The following is a 16,844-nucleotide window of genomic DNA, read 5'->3' on the forward strand; positions in this document are numbered from 1 at the left end:
TGAAGCACATCCATTAAGTACTCCGATGGTTGTTCGATCACTTGATGCGAATAAAGATCTGTTCCGACCTCAAGAAAAGAATGAGGAAATTCTTGGTCCAGAAGTACCATATCTTAGTGCAATTGGTGCACTAATGTATCTTGCCAATACCACAAGGCCTGACATAGCATTTTCAGTTAATGTGTTAGCGAGACATAGTTGTGCTCCTACAAAGAGACACTGGAACGGAATTAAACACATATTGAGGTATTTAAAGAGAACTATCGATTTGGGCTTATTTTATTCTAGCAATTGCAGTCCCGATCTTGTTGGTTATGCCGATGCAGGGTATTTATCTGACCCACACAAAGCTAAATCTCAAACAGGCTATGTGTTTATTTGTGGGGGCGCTGCCATATCTTGGCGATCTACAAAGCAGTCTATTGTGGATACCTCATCAAATTATACTGAGATAATAGCTATTCATGAAGCGAGCCGTGAAGTTGTGTGGCTGAGGTCAATGATACATCTCATTCGAGAAATGTGTGGTTTGAAATGTGATAAAATACCCATAATCTTATATGAAGATAATGCAGCATGTATTTCCCAATTGAAAGGAGGGTTCATAAAAGGAGATAGGACAAAGCACATTTCACCAAAGTTGTTCTTCACACACGAGGTCCAAAAGAATGGTGATATCAACGTGCAACAGATTCGTTCAAGTGATAATATGATTGATTTGTTCACCAAGTCTCTACCAACCGCAACTTTCGAGAAGATGGTGCACAAGATTGGAATGCGAAGACTCAAATATTTGGACTGAAGTTCTCATCAAGGGGAGTTAATACATGTTGTACTCTTTTTTCCATACAAGGTTTTGTCCCACTGGGTTTTTCTTGTAAGGTTTTTAATGAGGCAACCAAAATGTATATTATTAGAAATATGTACTCTTTTTCCTTCACTAGAATTTTTCCCACTGGTTTTTTTTTTAGTAAGGTTTTAACGAGGCATATTATCTATCAATGGACATCCAAGGGGAAGTGTTGTAAAATATATATATATATATATATATATATATATGAATGTCCATATAGCCTAGGTTTTTCACATGTTCTAAATAAGGATAGGTACATGTACATTTGGTGGCATGTATGAAATGAAGAAAATGAAGCAACACAAGTTTGATTTTAACTCTTGGTGTTGTCATTGATGACTTCATCAAGAGATTTACCATCTCTATAAATAGATGATTAAGTTCTCAATTTGTGAAGAGATATCAACAAGAAGTGAAATACAATCTCTTCCTCCTTTCTACAAAGTTATTAGTTTGCTTCTCTTGTTTATTTCCAATTATATAGTTTTATAATAGGTTTTTTTATTTCTAATTTTTAATGTTTCAACTGAAAGTTGAATTTGTCTTTTCTCGATGTGTGATTTTGAAAAAAAAAATTATTATGGAAGATCCCTTTTGATTTATATCTGGATCTTGGATACAGCGCCTTTTAAAATGAGTGCTAACTAGTTTAATTCTCGCTTAAGTTATTTTAAAGGAATATGGATATACTTTGTGACTTTGTTGTCATAAAAAATATAAAGGCTATTTTACTAAGTACTTTACGTAATTTGGATGATCATCTAAGAAATTAATCTAAGAAATTAACTCTGTTATTTGATTTGAGGAGTTGTATGTAAGTGGCTAGGTTGCTACTGTATTCTGTCTCATTTAGCAAGTTTATTGTGTTCTTTTTCACCTTCAAACCAGAGAGATATTTAAACTTTTCTCAAGACTTTTGAGGATTTAAAACTTTATACGTTTCGGGAATTGTCATTACAGAAAAAACGCTTCTTCACGTCGGTTGGTTCCTTCATTTTGCGGCGGTTTGAACTGCCGCAATTTAAAACTAGTGACGGTTTAGACCTGTCGACTGATAAGCTATCATAAAACCCTTTTCTGGCGGTTTAGACGAACTGCTGGAATAACCGTTGCATAATATTATACAATAGCGGTTTATATTTATTTCACGGCGATTTGTAACTGAACACAAAATTCCTTAAAGCCCGTTGGTTTAATTCCTTAAACATGTTTAAACATCTATTAGGTGGTTTAAAACATCCATTAGGTTTTTATAATGAAAGTCATGTTTGCTTGTCTTACTAGTGCAATGAGTGTGAAGAGAATAAGATGGCAACATAGATTTTAATTATTAAATTTTAATTTTATCTCTAATTTTTCATTAAATCCTCATTAAGTCTGGTTGCTTAAATGCGGTTGTTGTTGCATATGGTGGTGTAGAAGTGATCACAGTAGTGATGCCATAGTAATGTTGCATTGTATGTGTTATTTGTTTTCCCATGTTTGTCACTTTTGTGATGTGTTTTGGAAGTCGCTTGGATCTCCGGTATTCCATTGTCAATTTTGAATCATGTCTTTGCAAAGCATGTGAAATAAGTGCACTTCTTCCATGTAATATCGTCAAGCACACAGGATGGAATTTATTATGACTGTTTTTCAAATATTCCAAAAGAGTAACCTGAGTTTGAACAGAGTAACTTGGTCTATTTTTCCTTGTCCAAAATATTTAAGCCTCAAGTATTGCCTAGATAACATTCTCCCAGTTATGTCAACAACAACATTCCCAGTTATGTCCATAACAGATCTATTTAATGAATACCTATACGAAAGTGCAGGGATGTATATGAGTTAGTTGTCACCTTATGTGGTTTAGAACCATCCTCACTCATAACATTAACATCTTTATTATCACTTTTTGCGTCATTTAGAAACCATAAGTGGACGGATTTCTTATCAAATGCTAACTTTCTGGGAAAATAACAATTGTATTCATTATTTTACATCAGTATGGAAGAAACACATATAGCTAGGGATAAGGAGGAAGAGTACCAGATGATTTTACATGTCATTATCTGTAGGATAGAGCATACGGGAACTAGCCGAAATGTATTCTTCTGAGAAATTGGTGGTATTCGCATTGGAGCTAGTTGCAACGGTGTAGAGATCTGATGATTCATCTTCATTCTTTTCCTGTCCCTGTTGATTAGGCCAAGACATTCCAGTTAACTTCCTCAAACCTTCGAGTTCAATAGCCACTTCCTTCATTGTAGGCCTATCTTCCCTGTGCAATTCAAGACAGTTCTTCACCAGTGCAGCCATTTTTTGGAGTTGCTCAAGACTCCCTTCCCGCAAAATGCGGCGATCAATAATGTGAAACAAGCTATTCTTATTCACGGATGAGACAAAATAATCAGCTAAATTCTTGTCCTCTTCGTTTCTATCACCAGAAACAGGTTTTAACCCCGTTAGAAGTTCTGCCAGAACTACTCCAAAGCTGTAAACATCGCTTTTTTCTGTCAATTGACTTGTGCTAAAATATTCAGGATCCAAGTACCCAAATGTACCTTGAACTAATGTAGCCACATGTGTTTGATCTAGAGGGATGAGCCTTGAAGCTCCAAAATCGGCCACTTTAGCTGTGTAAGAATTATCTAACAATATGTTGGCAGACTTGACGTCTCGGTGAATTATAGGCATGGACGCAAATGAATGAAGGTAAGCAAGTGTAGTGGCTGTCTCTATGGCAATTCTCAAACGATTTTGCCAATTTAACCAACCCGTGCCACGTTGGTTGTGAAGGTGCTCATATAGAGTTCCTTCAGAGATGTACTCATAAACCAATAAAGGAACTTCATCTTCCAAACAACACCCAAAAAGCCTCACCACGTTTCGATGGTTGATTTGAGTCAGAATAAGCACCTCATTAATAAACTGCTCAATTTGACTCTCATCCACAATTCTAGATTTTTTAATAGCAACTATGCGGTTATCACGTAGCACACCTCTATATACAATCGCATGGCCACCACGGCCAAGAATTCTGTCTTTAGCATAATTGTTTGTAGCTTTCTTGAGCTCCTCAGCTGTAAAAATTTTTGTTGCTTCCACACCACCATTGTTAGAGTAGATCTTGTGTTTTAATAATAAACCACCATTTAGTTGGAAGAATTTCTCCCTAACTTCAGTCAATTTCCTTTTCTTGATTCTGAAATAGAGCCAAATTATTCCAATCACTAGGGACATAAAGCCAACAGCTCCTATACCTGAATAATTAGTGGAATTGAACTTTCATTGTCTGTTTCAACTATAGATCAAAAGTACAGGATTGTACACATTCATTGTACTATTGAATGTATATATGTGCCAACGAGTTGGTGTTCAAAGTGGCTGTTTCAAATACATATAGAAGAAGAGTCTGTATTATTCACACATTGTCCGGACTCCTGAATGGAGTACGTAGTTTAGAGTCGTAGATCATAATCATCATATTAGAGCTTCTTCTTTTTTAATTTCGTAATACAAAATAATACGGAAAACAAAAGTACTGCTTTGCCATATGTGTTGTGCGTGTATGATGTAACATCATATAAAAGAACCATCTGAAATTTAAATTTTGGTTAAATAAGAAAAAATTGCAAAAATATCTTGAATAGAAGTGAAAAACAATCATTCAAATAAATTATGAAATTATAACGAGAATTAATCCATACTTTCCTGCGATGTTACTCGGACTCTTCAAAAATGTCAACGGGTACGTGTTGTATCCTCCAAAAGTGGTGTATTTTTGAAGGATTCAAACAAGTGCGGCAGCCATGCTGGAGAGTCTGAGCAATTTAGCTTCTCAGTCATTTTCTAGCATGGTAAATAATTGTAACAATTCAACCCCTCTTTATGAGCATCTACGTTCTAAATCATGATTCGACATATGATATAAGTCAAATAATATTATTTAGAACTTGTTAGCAGGGTATGGATTAGGTGCCAAGGGGCTCAGGAATGTTTCAGCACCATTGAATCCACATTTCGAATTGCAGAGATTTTGCTAGTGCAATATTGTACTACGTGATCATGAGTGGGAGAGCCGCGAACTCGAAGATGAGTCTGCTAGGTGGTCCTATCTTGCCTCAGCGTGAATGCCCAAGGGTGACACGACTGTGATGGCCAATCAGCCTAACCCATCCCGATTGTGATAGGGTTTTTGCCATCGCGAAGAATACATTTTCAATATATATGCTGGTAAATTTCAGCAGTGTTTTTCAGAAGGAAATTGGTTTTTTGAGCAAGAAGCTCTCGATTTTGGATCACAAAAAGATAAGAGTTTCAATCCAAAATTTAAGGTATGGTTCCTTACATGATCCATTGCTTATGTGTAAATTTCATCAAATTTGATCTGTGGAATCATATGATTAGTTAAAAGGCTAAAATCGGAAGTTTTAGACCTAAATATAGAATTGCAAATTCAATGATTTGACTTAGAAATTGATATCAAAATTGGATTTTGATTATGGAATTGGATTCCCTAGCTAGCTTATGCGAAATGCGTTCATGTAATTAATTTTAGATATTGAACCGTTGACTCGAAGGGTGGGCTTGAGTTGACCAAGGGTTAATTTTGATCCCGAGGTGTCTTAAAAATATGGATACGTTTCCTTAGTTTAAAATGGACATGTTATTCATGATTTTGAATAGATTGAGGCCATTGAAGAGCAGTTTGAGCATTTCCAGTGAAGTATAGGTTTGTCATTTCCGAGACAAGTGAAACTTTAAGTCTTAGTTTGTCTGCTTTTACTTAAAAGCATATTCTATGTATTGCTTGTATGAATTTAAACCATCTAGTTCGTGTGGGTAGGAAAGCATGAGCTAGATTGACTAGATTGAATATCCAGAGTTGATCGTGAGGGATCTCAGTGCATGTTTCCACATGATTTGATAGTTCTAGTAGATCTAGTGATTTGATATGATGGCGTTTAGCATGCCTTATCTTTCAGAAGTTATTTGTGCTTTCTTGTGATATCTGTTTAGCTGTTTAGCATGTTTTATCACGATATCAGTAACACACATAACCTGGGCAAGATGTATGTCTATATGTGTAGTCAGTTAGCTTGAGTGATGTCCATAGGGCCCTACTTTGGGGTTGAGCTTGAGTGAGAGTACTCATGACATCATAAAGGGTTGAGATTTAGTGGGCGCATTCATGGTGCCTTAGTTGAGTTAAGTTGGATTAGCGTACCCTTGTCCCCGTAAGTGCTGTCAGAGCATAGGTTGAGATCGAGTGGCTTCCTCATGACACCACTGTGGCGTTGAGATTGAGTGAGAATACTCATGGAACCACAAGGGGGTTGAGATTGAGTGAATGCATTCATGACACCAAATTAAGTTGAGCTAGGTTAACGTACATACCATTGTCCCCGTAGATGGATTTGAGTTTGAGTGATGTCTCATTGCACCATCTCAGATTAGAAATTGTACCTCATGTTTACTTTCATTGTATGTATTCATGATTTCAGTTTAGTTGCTTTACTTGTATTTCATATCTATACTTGTACTGTTAGGATAAGGTGTTTGTATGCACTACCATCGATTTTTAAAGACTTATTTCAGGGGTAGGCTGGGGAAGCGAGTCAACAATCCTGCTAAGTCTTTTAGACTCACAAGTATTGCATGTGCACAGATTCAGTAGGAAAGGGTCCGGCTTCTAACCAATGACTCCAGCCAGTTGTCAGTCCTATTCAATTGAGGTGAGTCAGTACTAGACCTTAAAGGCGGCTTCAGCTTCTATCTTTCATTTAAGTCTATTTTTCTTTTTATCCAGTTGCGTCTCGAATCAGTTGTACTCAGATTTTAGTGCTCTATGACTTAGTCACTTATTTGATTGTTTGGAATGTCTTTCACCTTCATTGTATTACGCTTCTGCAAATATCCATTCGAGGCAACTTTATTAGTATTATTCTTTCTTCTCTTCATCTACGTTACGAGCATGCTTTAGCTTAGAGGGTTGGCTAAATGGTTAGTGGCTCATTTGTTGCGCTGTCACGACTTAGGTGCCAGATTTGTGTCGCGACAATAATACTACTCTCCTTTCCGTTCCAATTTATGTGACATATGTTGAATTAGTACGCAATATAAAAGAGATATTACAACTTTAAAACTTGTCGTATTAAACATATAATAAGTACCATTTGTGTATTGATTATAATTTTTTTTAATCTTAAACATGACATAACATTTGTGTGACTGTGATGTCGAGAAGATATTCAAGCCAATTCCTACTCAAAACGAAAGAAATAAAAGGAAACTTTTTCTTTATTGGTTTTCGAGTGTTATTGGGATTTAGATCCTTTCTAGGAAACGATTAGACCTAGTAGTATAAATACATGCTAGTTAGGATTAAGTAGGACAGAACATAGAACCTAAGAGTATTCAATCTTGTAACTTACTTTCTCCCTTGATATTAATAAAAATGTCGGCCGTTCTCCGTGGACTAGGATCACATCGATCCGAACCACATTAATTACTGTGTATTTATCATTTTCATGCTAACAATTGGTATCAGAGCCTACAGATCGCGAGATCTAGAAGACGAGGAGATTATGGCATCTATGAAGTTTGAGGTAGCGAATTTTGATGGGCAAAGTAATAACTTCAACATCTGGAAAATCAAGATCATGACGTTGTTACGGAGAGCAGGATCAGTCTATGCTTTGGACGACTCGTATCCCTAAAATATGTAAGAGGTCGAGAAGCAGAAGGTTGAGATGGATGCGTTTAACGCAATTCAATTATCCTTATCAGATAGCGTGTTATGTGAAGTCAGTACCAAGAAAACAGGTGCGAGTTTGTGGAAGAAACTTGAAGATCTCTATCAGAAGAAATTAGTAACAACTAGAATGTTGTTAAGGCAGCGTTTACACTCTTTCAAGATGAAGACAGGTACAACTTTACAGGATCATCTTGATGCTTTTAATAAATTGGCTATGAATTTTACTCATGCTGATATTAAAGTGGGAGATAAAGAACTAGCGTGTACTCTACTGTTTTTATTATCATTGACGTACAAAGATGTAGTTAATTCAATGATGTATAGTAAGGAAATGGTCACATTACAGATGGTAAGACATGCATTGAATTCAGATGAATTAGGAAACCATATAAAAAATGGTGAGAAAGAGGACCATGGTGAGGGTTTGACGGTTAGAGATCGCTCGAACTAAAGAGGGAGAGGCAATTCAGTAGCTAGGTCAAAGTCTAGGAAAAGGGTGAGTAGGAAGCATGATGAATGTTGGGGTTGTCATCAAAAGGGTCACTTTGAGGGGGATTGCCCGAATAAGAAGATTGATAAAACAACAGCCAGTGCATCTACGGTTCAGGTAGCTCAGACATCTGGAGAAGATTATGTGCTAACTGCTTCAATAGATGACATTCAGACACACGATTAGATTTTAGATTCAGCTTGTACCTTTCACATGTGCTTCAGAAAAGACTGGTTTACTAGCTACGAGCAGACGAGTGTGACTGTACTTATGGGTAAGGATGTAGTATGTGAAATAGTAGGCATTGGTTCAGCCCGTATACGGTGTCATGACGGCATCATAAGAACATTGTCTAATGTTCGACATGTTCCCAGTATGAAAAAGAATCTAATCTCTCTTACTACTCTTGATATGCTTAGATACAAACATACGGGTGAAGGTGGAATCTACAAGGTGACCAAGGGTTCTCTGGTCATGTTAAAGGCCAAACTAGAGGGTGATCTTTATGTACTTATGGGCAGCACCATTCTAGGTATTGCGAATGCTGCAACCTCACAGTTATCAGATGATGACAAGGTTAAGATGTGGCATATGAGATTTGGTCACATGAGTGAGAGGAGGTTGGCAATTTTGAGCAACCGAAACCTTTTGAAAGGTGAGAAGATTAGTAAACTTGATTTTTGTAAGCATTATGACCTTGGAAAGAAGAAACGGGTCAGCTTTAGCACGGCAAGCACAAAATCGAAGGGGTATTTGACTACATTCGTTCAGATTTATGGGGTCCATCTCAGGTTCCATCCAAGGGTAAAAAAAGCTATCTTCCTACTTTCTTTGATGATTTTTCATGCAAGGTTTGGGTATACTTCTTAAAGGCTAAAAGTGATGTCTTTGAGAATTTCAAAAACTGGAAGACATCAACTGAAAATCAGTGTGGCAAAAAGATTAAGTGTCTTCGAATAGATAATGGCTTGAAGTTTTGCAATGAAGAGTTTGAAAATTTCTGCAAGATTCATGGTGTATTGAGATATAGAACTGTTAGGCATACACCACAACAAAATGGAGTAGCCGAAAGGATAAACCACACTCTTCTTGAGAAAGCACGATGAATGCTCTCTAATGCCAAAGTGACTGACAAGTTCTGGGCGGAAGCAGTAAATACTTCTTGTTATGTTGTTAATCGTTCTCTAGCATGGGCCATTAACTTAAAAATTCTAAATGAGGTATGATCAGGTAAACCGTCTAGTTCCTCGTACTTAAAAATCTTTGGATGTCCCGCATATTATCATGTAAGTGATGGAAAACTAGAACCTAGAGCTCGAAAAGGTTTATTTATGGGATAGCTAAAGAAGTAAAAGGATATAGAATATGTAGTTTAGATCCGATTAAGTTTGTAATCAGTAGAGATGTTACTTTTGATGAGGCCTCTATGCTTGATTCTGGAAAGACTTCTATTAAGTTTGCAGGGCAGAAAGTTCTTACAATAGAAACAGTAGAGGAAAATGTGAAACTCACCTAGTAGGAGGATCAAATGACTTAAGTGGAGTCAGATAATGAAAAAGCTCACATAGTAGTACCTGAAATTGAACCATACAGTATAGCTACTGGAAGGGACAAACGAACTCTTAAGCCTAATCCAAAATATTATCCTCGGCCTTCACAAGCTAATCTTATGGCCTATGCATTAGCTTTTGCCGAGGAGGAAATAAAGGATCTGTCACCTTCAAGCTATACAGAAGCTACTATGTGTGGTGAAGCTAATTAATTTAGCCATGACCGAATAGATAGAGTCTCTGCACAAGAACCAGACATGGGATTTAGTGAGTCTGCCTAAGGGGGAAGAGAACTGGTGGTTGCAAATGGGTCTTAAAAAAGAGGTAGTATTCCCGGGTGTAGAAGATGCTAGATACAAAGCGAGATTGGTTGGTAAGGGATTTTGTCAGAAGGAGGAAATCGACTACAATTAGATTAACTCACTTGCCACGACTTTCTCAAAGTATCCGAACGTACAAGTACGGGCTATAACATCCTCCCCCCTTTAGAACATTCGTCCTCGAATGTTCAACTGATCTTATGGGGTCTCATTTTACTTCGGAAGGGTCCCTCTCATAGTTATTCTTTTCTTCATGCCCATTCCTTTAGAGTCTGATATATGATATTCTCCCCCCCCCCCCCCCCCCCTTTATAAGGGGCTCCTTATACGCCAACAGTCCTTTGGTGAAGTCTTCGTTTATCTCTTACTCCTCATCTCCCTTCCAACTCTCATTGTATTAGAATTTCCAATCTTAACCTATAGTAAGAATAATAATAGCTTATCTTGTAACACTCGTATCATCTATTTTTGTTGCCACTCGAACTTCGGTACCTTTACTTGATTAATGTCTTCTTTACCGTAGCGCCGGTTGCTGGGACTTACATGTCCACCGATACAATCACATATGAGATATCGTATACATTCATATATATAATTACTATCAACTAGCCCGCAAAATACTTCCAAACGCTATTCAAGCCTATTCTAATTCCAGAGTTGTGACGCACTTTCTGTTTCTTCTCTAATCTAGCCCGTCGCGTGCTATGTGGCTTCTTATAATCTCCAACCCTCTCGTATACTCTAATTTACCTTTAGGTTACTCTAGCTTTTCATTTGTCTCTTATGGCTAAATCTTTAGGATTCCTTGCACACTTCCCAAGGGGTCACCCATCCTAAAATTGCTCCCAGCTTAGCACGCTTAATCTCAGAACTTTGGTGGGATTCGGTGCCTTAATGCTGATATAATCGCATCCGCTTCCTCACATAACCTTTATTACCTGATCTAGAGTAAATCGAAGCCTTACAGATTCCGAGGAATCTTCGTAACCCGTCCTTTCTTTTACAATTACTGTTTTGCCCTTTTCGATCCGCAATATTCACCTTTCACTTTTATGTATAATTACCTTCCGTCCTGGATTCCCAGAGTCCTAATGGTAATGATCTCACCTCCATCGTTATTACCTGTAATTACTCGGGTATCAGCCTGTCTGGGTTCCTACTCACCGCTTTTACATAATAGCCTGCAGCAAAATTAGTTGTCGACTTTCTGAATCCTTTATCAGGCCTTGTTCCTCTTATACCATTCTTTCATTTCAAAATCTGTACACCGCAAATATCAACAATGCCTCACAGGGTATACGGCTATATATCACATTCTAGTCATCCGGAACTGCCAATTTCAAGTAACAGATCAAACATATCAATACTTACCGCAGTAACTGTCCATATCATCATTTACCTCCTTCCGTCGTATGTAAGGCTTACATAAGGAATTTCATTTCTTATGACTTGGCTCTATCGCACGATCTAAGACAGAAAGAAGGTCAACAATCCCTAGATGCCCTGTAGCCTCCTGTTTATAAATGTGACACGCTTCACACCATAAACAGGACTCTACTGGACACGACTTTGCAGACAACCCCTAGGACAGACCTGCTCTGATACCACTTTGTCACACCCTAATACCCCTAGGGTGTGATGGGCACCCGACCCCATATCCAGAGTCGAGCGAACCCACAGACTCTTATTTCATACATGATCTTTCCGGACTTTTTAAATCAAATAAGCATGAAATACATATTAAGGCTTTAAGAAATCTTTTCTTTTTCTTTGTTTATCAAATCCAACAAAATCTGTAATTATGTAGAATTCATATTATAATACAAACTGACACATCGGCTGATGGAGCCGTTTACAGAACTGACATACTATACCCACGACTCTGTCTGCAAAGTCTCTAACAGTAATCAGACCTCATAGCACACATACTCTGACTCGGCAGCAATCCAGGAACAAATGGAGCTTGCCAACTCCGCTGGAACATCCTCTATCATAGCTTCAGCTCATCTGGGAGTACCTGCGCGGCATGAAACGCAGCCCCCGAAGAACAGGGGGTCAGTACGGAATATGTACTGAGTATGTAAGGCATGAAATACAGAAAGCAGAGCCATAATCGAAACAAACAGTACAAGAGGGTAAGTATAGTATCCAGAATACCAAAGTACTTGCGTCTCAGACACAGATCATACAGACCGACACAAGTCATGCAGAGCGTATAGAATGCCAAATGCTTACTCTCCAGACTCAGATCGTACACACCGATATCAGATATCAGAAGGAGTGCAGAACGTACAGAATTTTATAATGCTTACTTTCCAGACACAAATCATGCATGCTAACATCATATATCATACCAGGACGCCATAGCGTATCATGTCAGGACGCCGTTATCATAGATCAGGAACAGTGCAAATCCAAAACACCAAGATACCAGGATATCAAAATGCTTGTTTTCCCCAGACACAATCACATATACTGAGGTCATATGTCAGAAGGAGTGCAGAAGGTACAGAACGCACAGATAATGTCATATGTCAGTCGGAGTACAGAACGTACCGAATGCTCCGATGATATCATATATCAGACAGAATACAGAACGTACGGAATGCTCAGATGATGTCATGTATCAGACGGAATACAGAACGTATAGAATGCTCAGAATCGTATATCATATATGCGTATAACAGAGCCCGGCCCTTTAATGAGGGACGCGGTGAATCATATTTCATGTATGCAGATAACAAATCCCTGCCCTTTAATAAGGGACGCGGTGAGCGAAGTCATCTCATATGTCAGAATCACATATCATATATGCATATAACAGATCCCGACCCTCTAATAAGGGACGCGGTGAGCAGAACCATATACCAAAATCATGTATCATGTATGCTTATAACAGAACCCGGCCCTTTAGTACGGGACGCGGTGGACAGAATCATCATGTGCCATCCTGGCCGCCACTCACAACTCATGATGATATAGATATGCATATAACAGATCCCGGCCCGCCTATGAGGGACGCGGTGGACGATGTAGTGGAAGGCGCACAATAACATATCCTGGCCCGAGACGCAGTGAATCATATCGTGGAGTACGCACAAGAACATAACATGCCCTGGCCTGGGACTCAGTGAAAGATACATTAAGTCATGCACGAGCAGAGTCGTGAGAAATCATATGCACATAAATCAAGACTCGATGGATACGTACACTTACCGACATTCGAAGGCTCAGAAACAAGTTTCGAGTCAATCCGAGTTGGTATACGAAAGTTATGAGCGTCTGAAGTACAGAACCTTCTACGATCGTTTCAGAAGCCGTTTTTGGAAAATCGGAGCAACAGTCATGTCAAGTACATTTCGCACATCGTTATGGATCAAGTCAAATAAAGCTTTCGAAACCACACGTACATATAGGAAGGTCATGGACATCTTAGTACCGAAACCTCTTCGGACATTTCAAGGCAATCCTAGATCGTATACGGAAGTTAGAGACATTAAAGCTCACAGGAATTATTCATACCAGAATACTCATATCAGAATACTCACATCAGAATACTCGTATCAGAATACTTATATCAGAATATTTATATAAGAACACTTATATCAAAATACTTGTATCAAAATACTTATATCAGAATACTTATATCAGAATACTTATATCAATAAGTGAATAAGAATCATGAACTTATATTAAGAAGGGGATTAGGATCATAATCAAATTCGGAATCACAGAACAGATTTACCCTTAAGATCATATCACACCATACCTTACTTGGCTCTAGGACATGCCAAAGAAAGAAAGGGTAAGCCTTACATACCTGTGCCACGCCTTATTAGCTACGCTTATTCGTCCAAACTTGTTAGTCTACATACAAAAGAATTCACATAATCATTAGATTCTTTATCATTTACTTGCCTTAGTCTTTCAAATGAATTCATTTATGTTCTACCGAAATTTCGGCAGCATCTCCCCTGTAACTATACCATCCCCGAGAGTCTAACTCGGCTAAATCATCAACAACAAACCCGAGAATGGAACTCGGCTAAAATATCAATAATAATGCCAACAATCATATCTCCAATCTTCAACAATTTACTCAAAATGCATTCTAACATTAATAACTTGTTTTACATAATTCAACGACATTTCATTTAGGTTCCAACCGATTATCACAACACAATCCGCAACCTTCCAAATTAAACAAAAACATCAATAACACATTCCTTAATTTCAAATTCATGAACTAGATCAACAACCTGCACGTCGACAACTTTCTTTCAAGTTACCAAACCACCATTTTCATCATAGAATCCACATCGACTACTACTAAAATGTCAAATAGAATCAATTCACCATAACTTACCAAAACAACCCCTTATTCGGCCACAACAACAACATACATATTTTCATGAATTTTCATCTATTTCTATACATTACAACAACAATTTAAATACTAAGTAAAATTAATCCATTCTTTCTACACAACACAACACATCCACGGCCAAGCATAGCATATACACGGCCAACCACTAACAGACTAAATTCATGATTTTCATTCATTTTACATCATGGAATCCACAACACAACAATCAAACTTCTAAATAAAATTAATTCATCACTTCTACATAAAACAATTATATTCGGCCAAGTACCAACTTGCACGGCCACAACTCCCACACCATGATTTCATGAATTTTACTCATTTTCACACACTACAACATTCACAACCATCCATAACATAGAAAGAAGGTTGATTCTTACCTTTTCTCCCTTAGCTTCCTTCTTGGCTAGAATTTGTAAAGTGCAAGAACAAATGTGTTTCTTGCTCCAATGACCACTTCACCTTGCTAGGGACCTTCCAATAGGTAGAAAATAATTTTTGAACAAATTTTTCTCCAAGGTTCTTGCTTGGTTGCTCTTGGCCGAATGGCCCTTTAAGTTTTTTGCCTTCTCCAAATTTCTTGAATCTTCTAAGTGTGGGAAAGATGAACATGTCTTCTTATTTATTTCCACCACTTATCTATATTTATTTTTAAGCCCCTCAAGTAAGAATTATGGACACATGGCCCTATTCTTTCTCTCCAAACGTCTAGCGTCTTGTGGAAAAATATGACTAATATGTCATGTTTATACACATATATATTTTATCCATGTGGGCTTGGCCCATGCCCCAACTTGGCCGACCACTTGGGCCCAATTTATACAAGACCACATTTTTTTTTGTTCTTGTTTTGTAATTCATGAGAATTTATTTTTTTCAAAATTCCAAATTTGCCCTTGGCCTTCCTCCATATTTCCATGAGTCATCTTGCGAATTTTCCTTTTTACCCTTAGCCTTTCTCAATATTTCCATACTAATGATGTTCATAAATAATATTCATAATCAACTTATACATTAAAATAATTTTGAAAAATGATCTTGCCCTCAACTTGCCACGACTTTCTCAAAGTATCCGAACGTACAAAGTACGGGCTATAACATCAAGGTATGTAGAACTTCCATCCACATGTGGGAATCTCTATGTTCTTCCCCATGATCTGTTTCTTAAAATCCATGAAGTTCAAATCCTAGGGCATTAAACCCAACATATTGGTAGCCCGTATTTATGTATTTATGTATATGAATTTTGTATCTATATTCGTTATTGTATTCCTAATCTTCCATTACGGTTATTAGGAATCCTAGCTTAATCCATGAATTATGAATTCTTCCTCATGTGTTCTCATTATGTTTATATGAAACTTTATGATTTCATCCAGTAAGTTACAAGCATGTTATCAAGTCAAGTATATATATAAATATATGATTACGAACTATTGTTATTACTCATGAACCAAAAATATGTTTTGCAAGACTATGACAAGTTATCTCATGAAAACCATGTACAAGCAAAGTTATGATTCATGAACACTATGTACAAGCAAGTTATGATTCATGATATATCATGGGTAGCAAGTGCCACTATTTTACATGTTCATGTTTTGGGAGTTGCATTAATTACCGAGGAGGGCTTCAGATAGCCTGAAACTACGTAGCCATGGTAGGATGAGGATCGCTCCACCCATGTCCCGGACGATCTCTCATAATGACTGGATCCTTTCATATTGTATCAAATCTCATGTTCCCTGGCAAAGACTGAGTGTTCTGCTGGCGGGACGCAAGCACCAGACCATGGATCGGTTATAAGTTATTGCTCTCCCTACTTAATATATATATATATATGTACTTATGCTCATGCTCATGTTCATGTCCAGGTTTTCAGTTTCAGTTCTTATCATGTTATTCCATGTCCCATGTTATTTCTTTCAGTTATTTTACATACCAGTACATTCAATGTGCTGACGTCCCCTTTTATTGCCCGGGGGCCTGCATTTCACGATGCAGGTACGAACTTACAGGACGGCGCCTCCGCTCATTAGGATCTTCACGTACCAGATTATTGGTGAGCCCCATCTCATTCGGGGTCTAGTTAACTTTTGTTTATGATTAGTTATGCATCTAAGGTATGCTGGGGGCCTTGTCCCAGTAAGTATATTTTCCAGTCAGACTCATGATAGAGGTTTCATAGACTAGACAAGTCAGTTATGTCATGTCAGACAGTCGGAGTCGTATAGCCATTTTGGCTCATTCATGTTATTTACGCACTCACGTTTAAACAAGTATTTTATTAAGTATTATGACTTACTACATTTTTGTAAAGGCTCATTATGCATTCACGTTATATTCCGCTTATGTTATGTATCATGATGAATCCGCAAGCCATGTGGTTCGCTCGGTCACATGCAGTCAGGCCCCGAGTGCCGTGTTACGTCCAGACCATGGTTCGGGGCGTGACAAAGCTTGGTATCGGAGCCTAGGTTCAAGTGTCTTTAGGGAGTCTATGAAACC

General features: G+C 37.8%; 1 protein-coding gene across 1 annotated transcript; it reads right to left on the bottom strand.

Annotated features, from left to right (window-relative positions):
• Positions 1-2,890: 2,890 nt before the first annotated feature.
• LOC132608169 (wall-associated receptor kinase 5-like) lies at positions 2,891-6,195 on the bottom strand. Its single transcript, XM_060322243.1, has 2 exons — positions 6,063-6,195; positions 2,891-4,095 (listed from the first exon to the last, which is right to left on the bottom strand). Exons 1-2 carry the CDS (start codon positions 6,193-6,195, stop codon positions 2,891-2,893), a joined length of 1,338 nt encoding a protein of 445 aa, XP_060178226.1.
• Positions 6,196-16,844: the final 10,649 nt, after the last annotated feature.

This window comes from Lycium barbarum, chromosome 8, assembly GCF_019175385.1.
Source record: "Lycium barbarum isolate Lr01 chromosome 8, ASM1917538v2, whole genome shotgun sequence".
In the NCBI taxonomy this organism is placed as follows: Eukaryota; Viridiplantae; Streptophyta; class Magnoliopsida; order Solanales; family Solanaceae; genus Lycium; species Lycium barbarum.

Bases quoted from the DNA above. Each gene is read 5' to 3' on its own strand.
- LOC132608169 (XM_060322243.1), bottom strand. From the start codon at position 6,195: ATGAATGCATTCACTCAATCTCAACCCCCTTGTGGTTCCATGAGTATT. The intron at 4,096-6,062 runs GTACGCTAATCC...CTAATTATTCAG, and splicing joins CAGCACTTACGGGGACAAGG to GTATAGGAGCTGTTGGCTTT.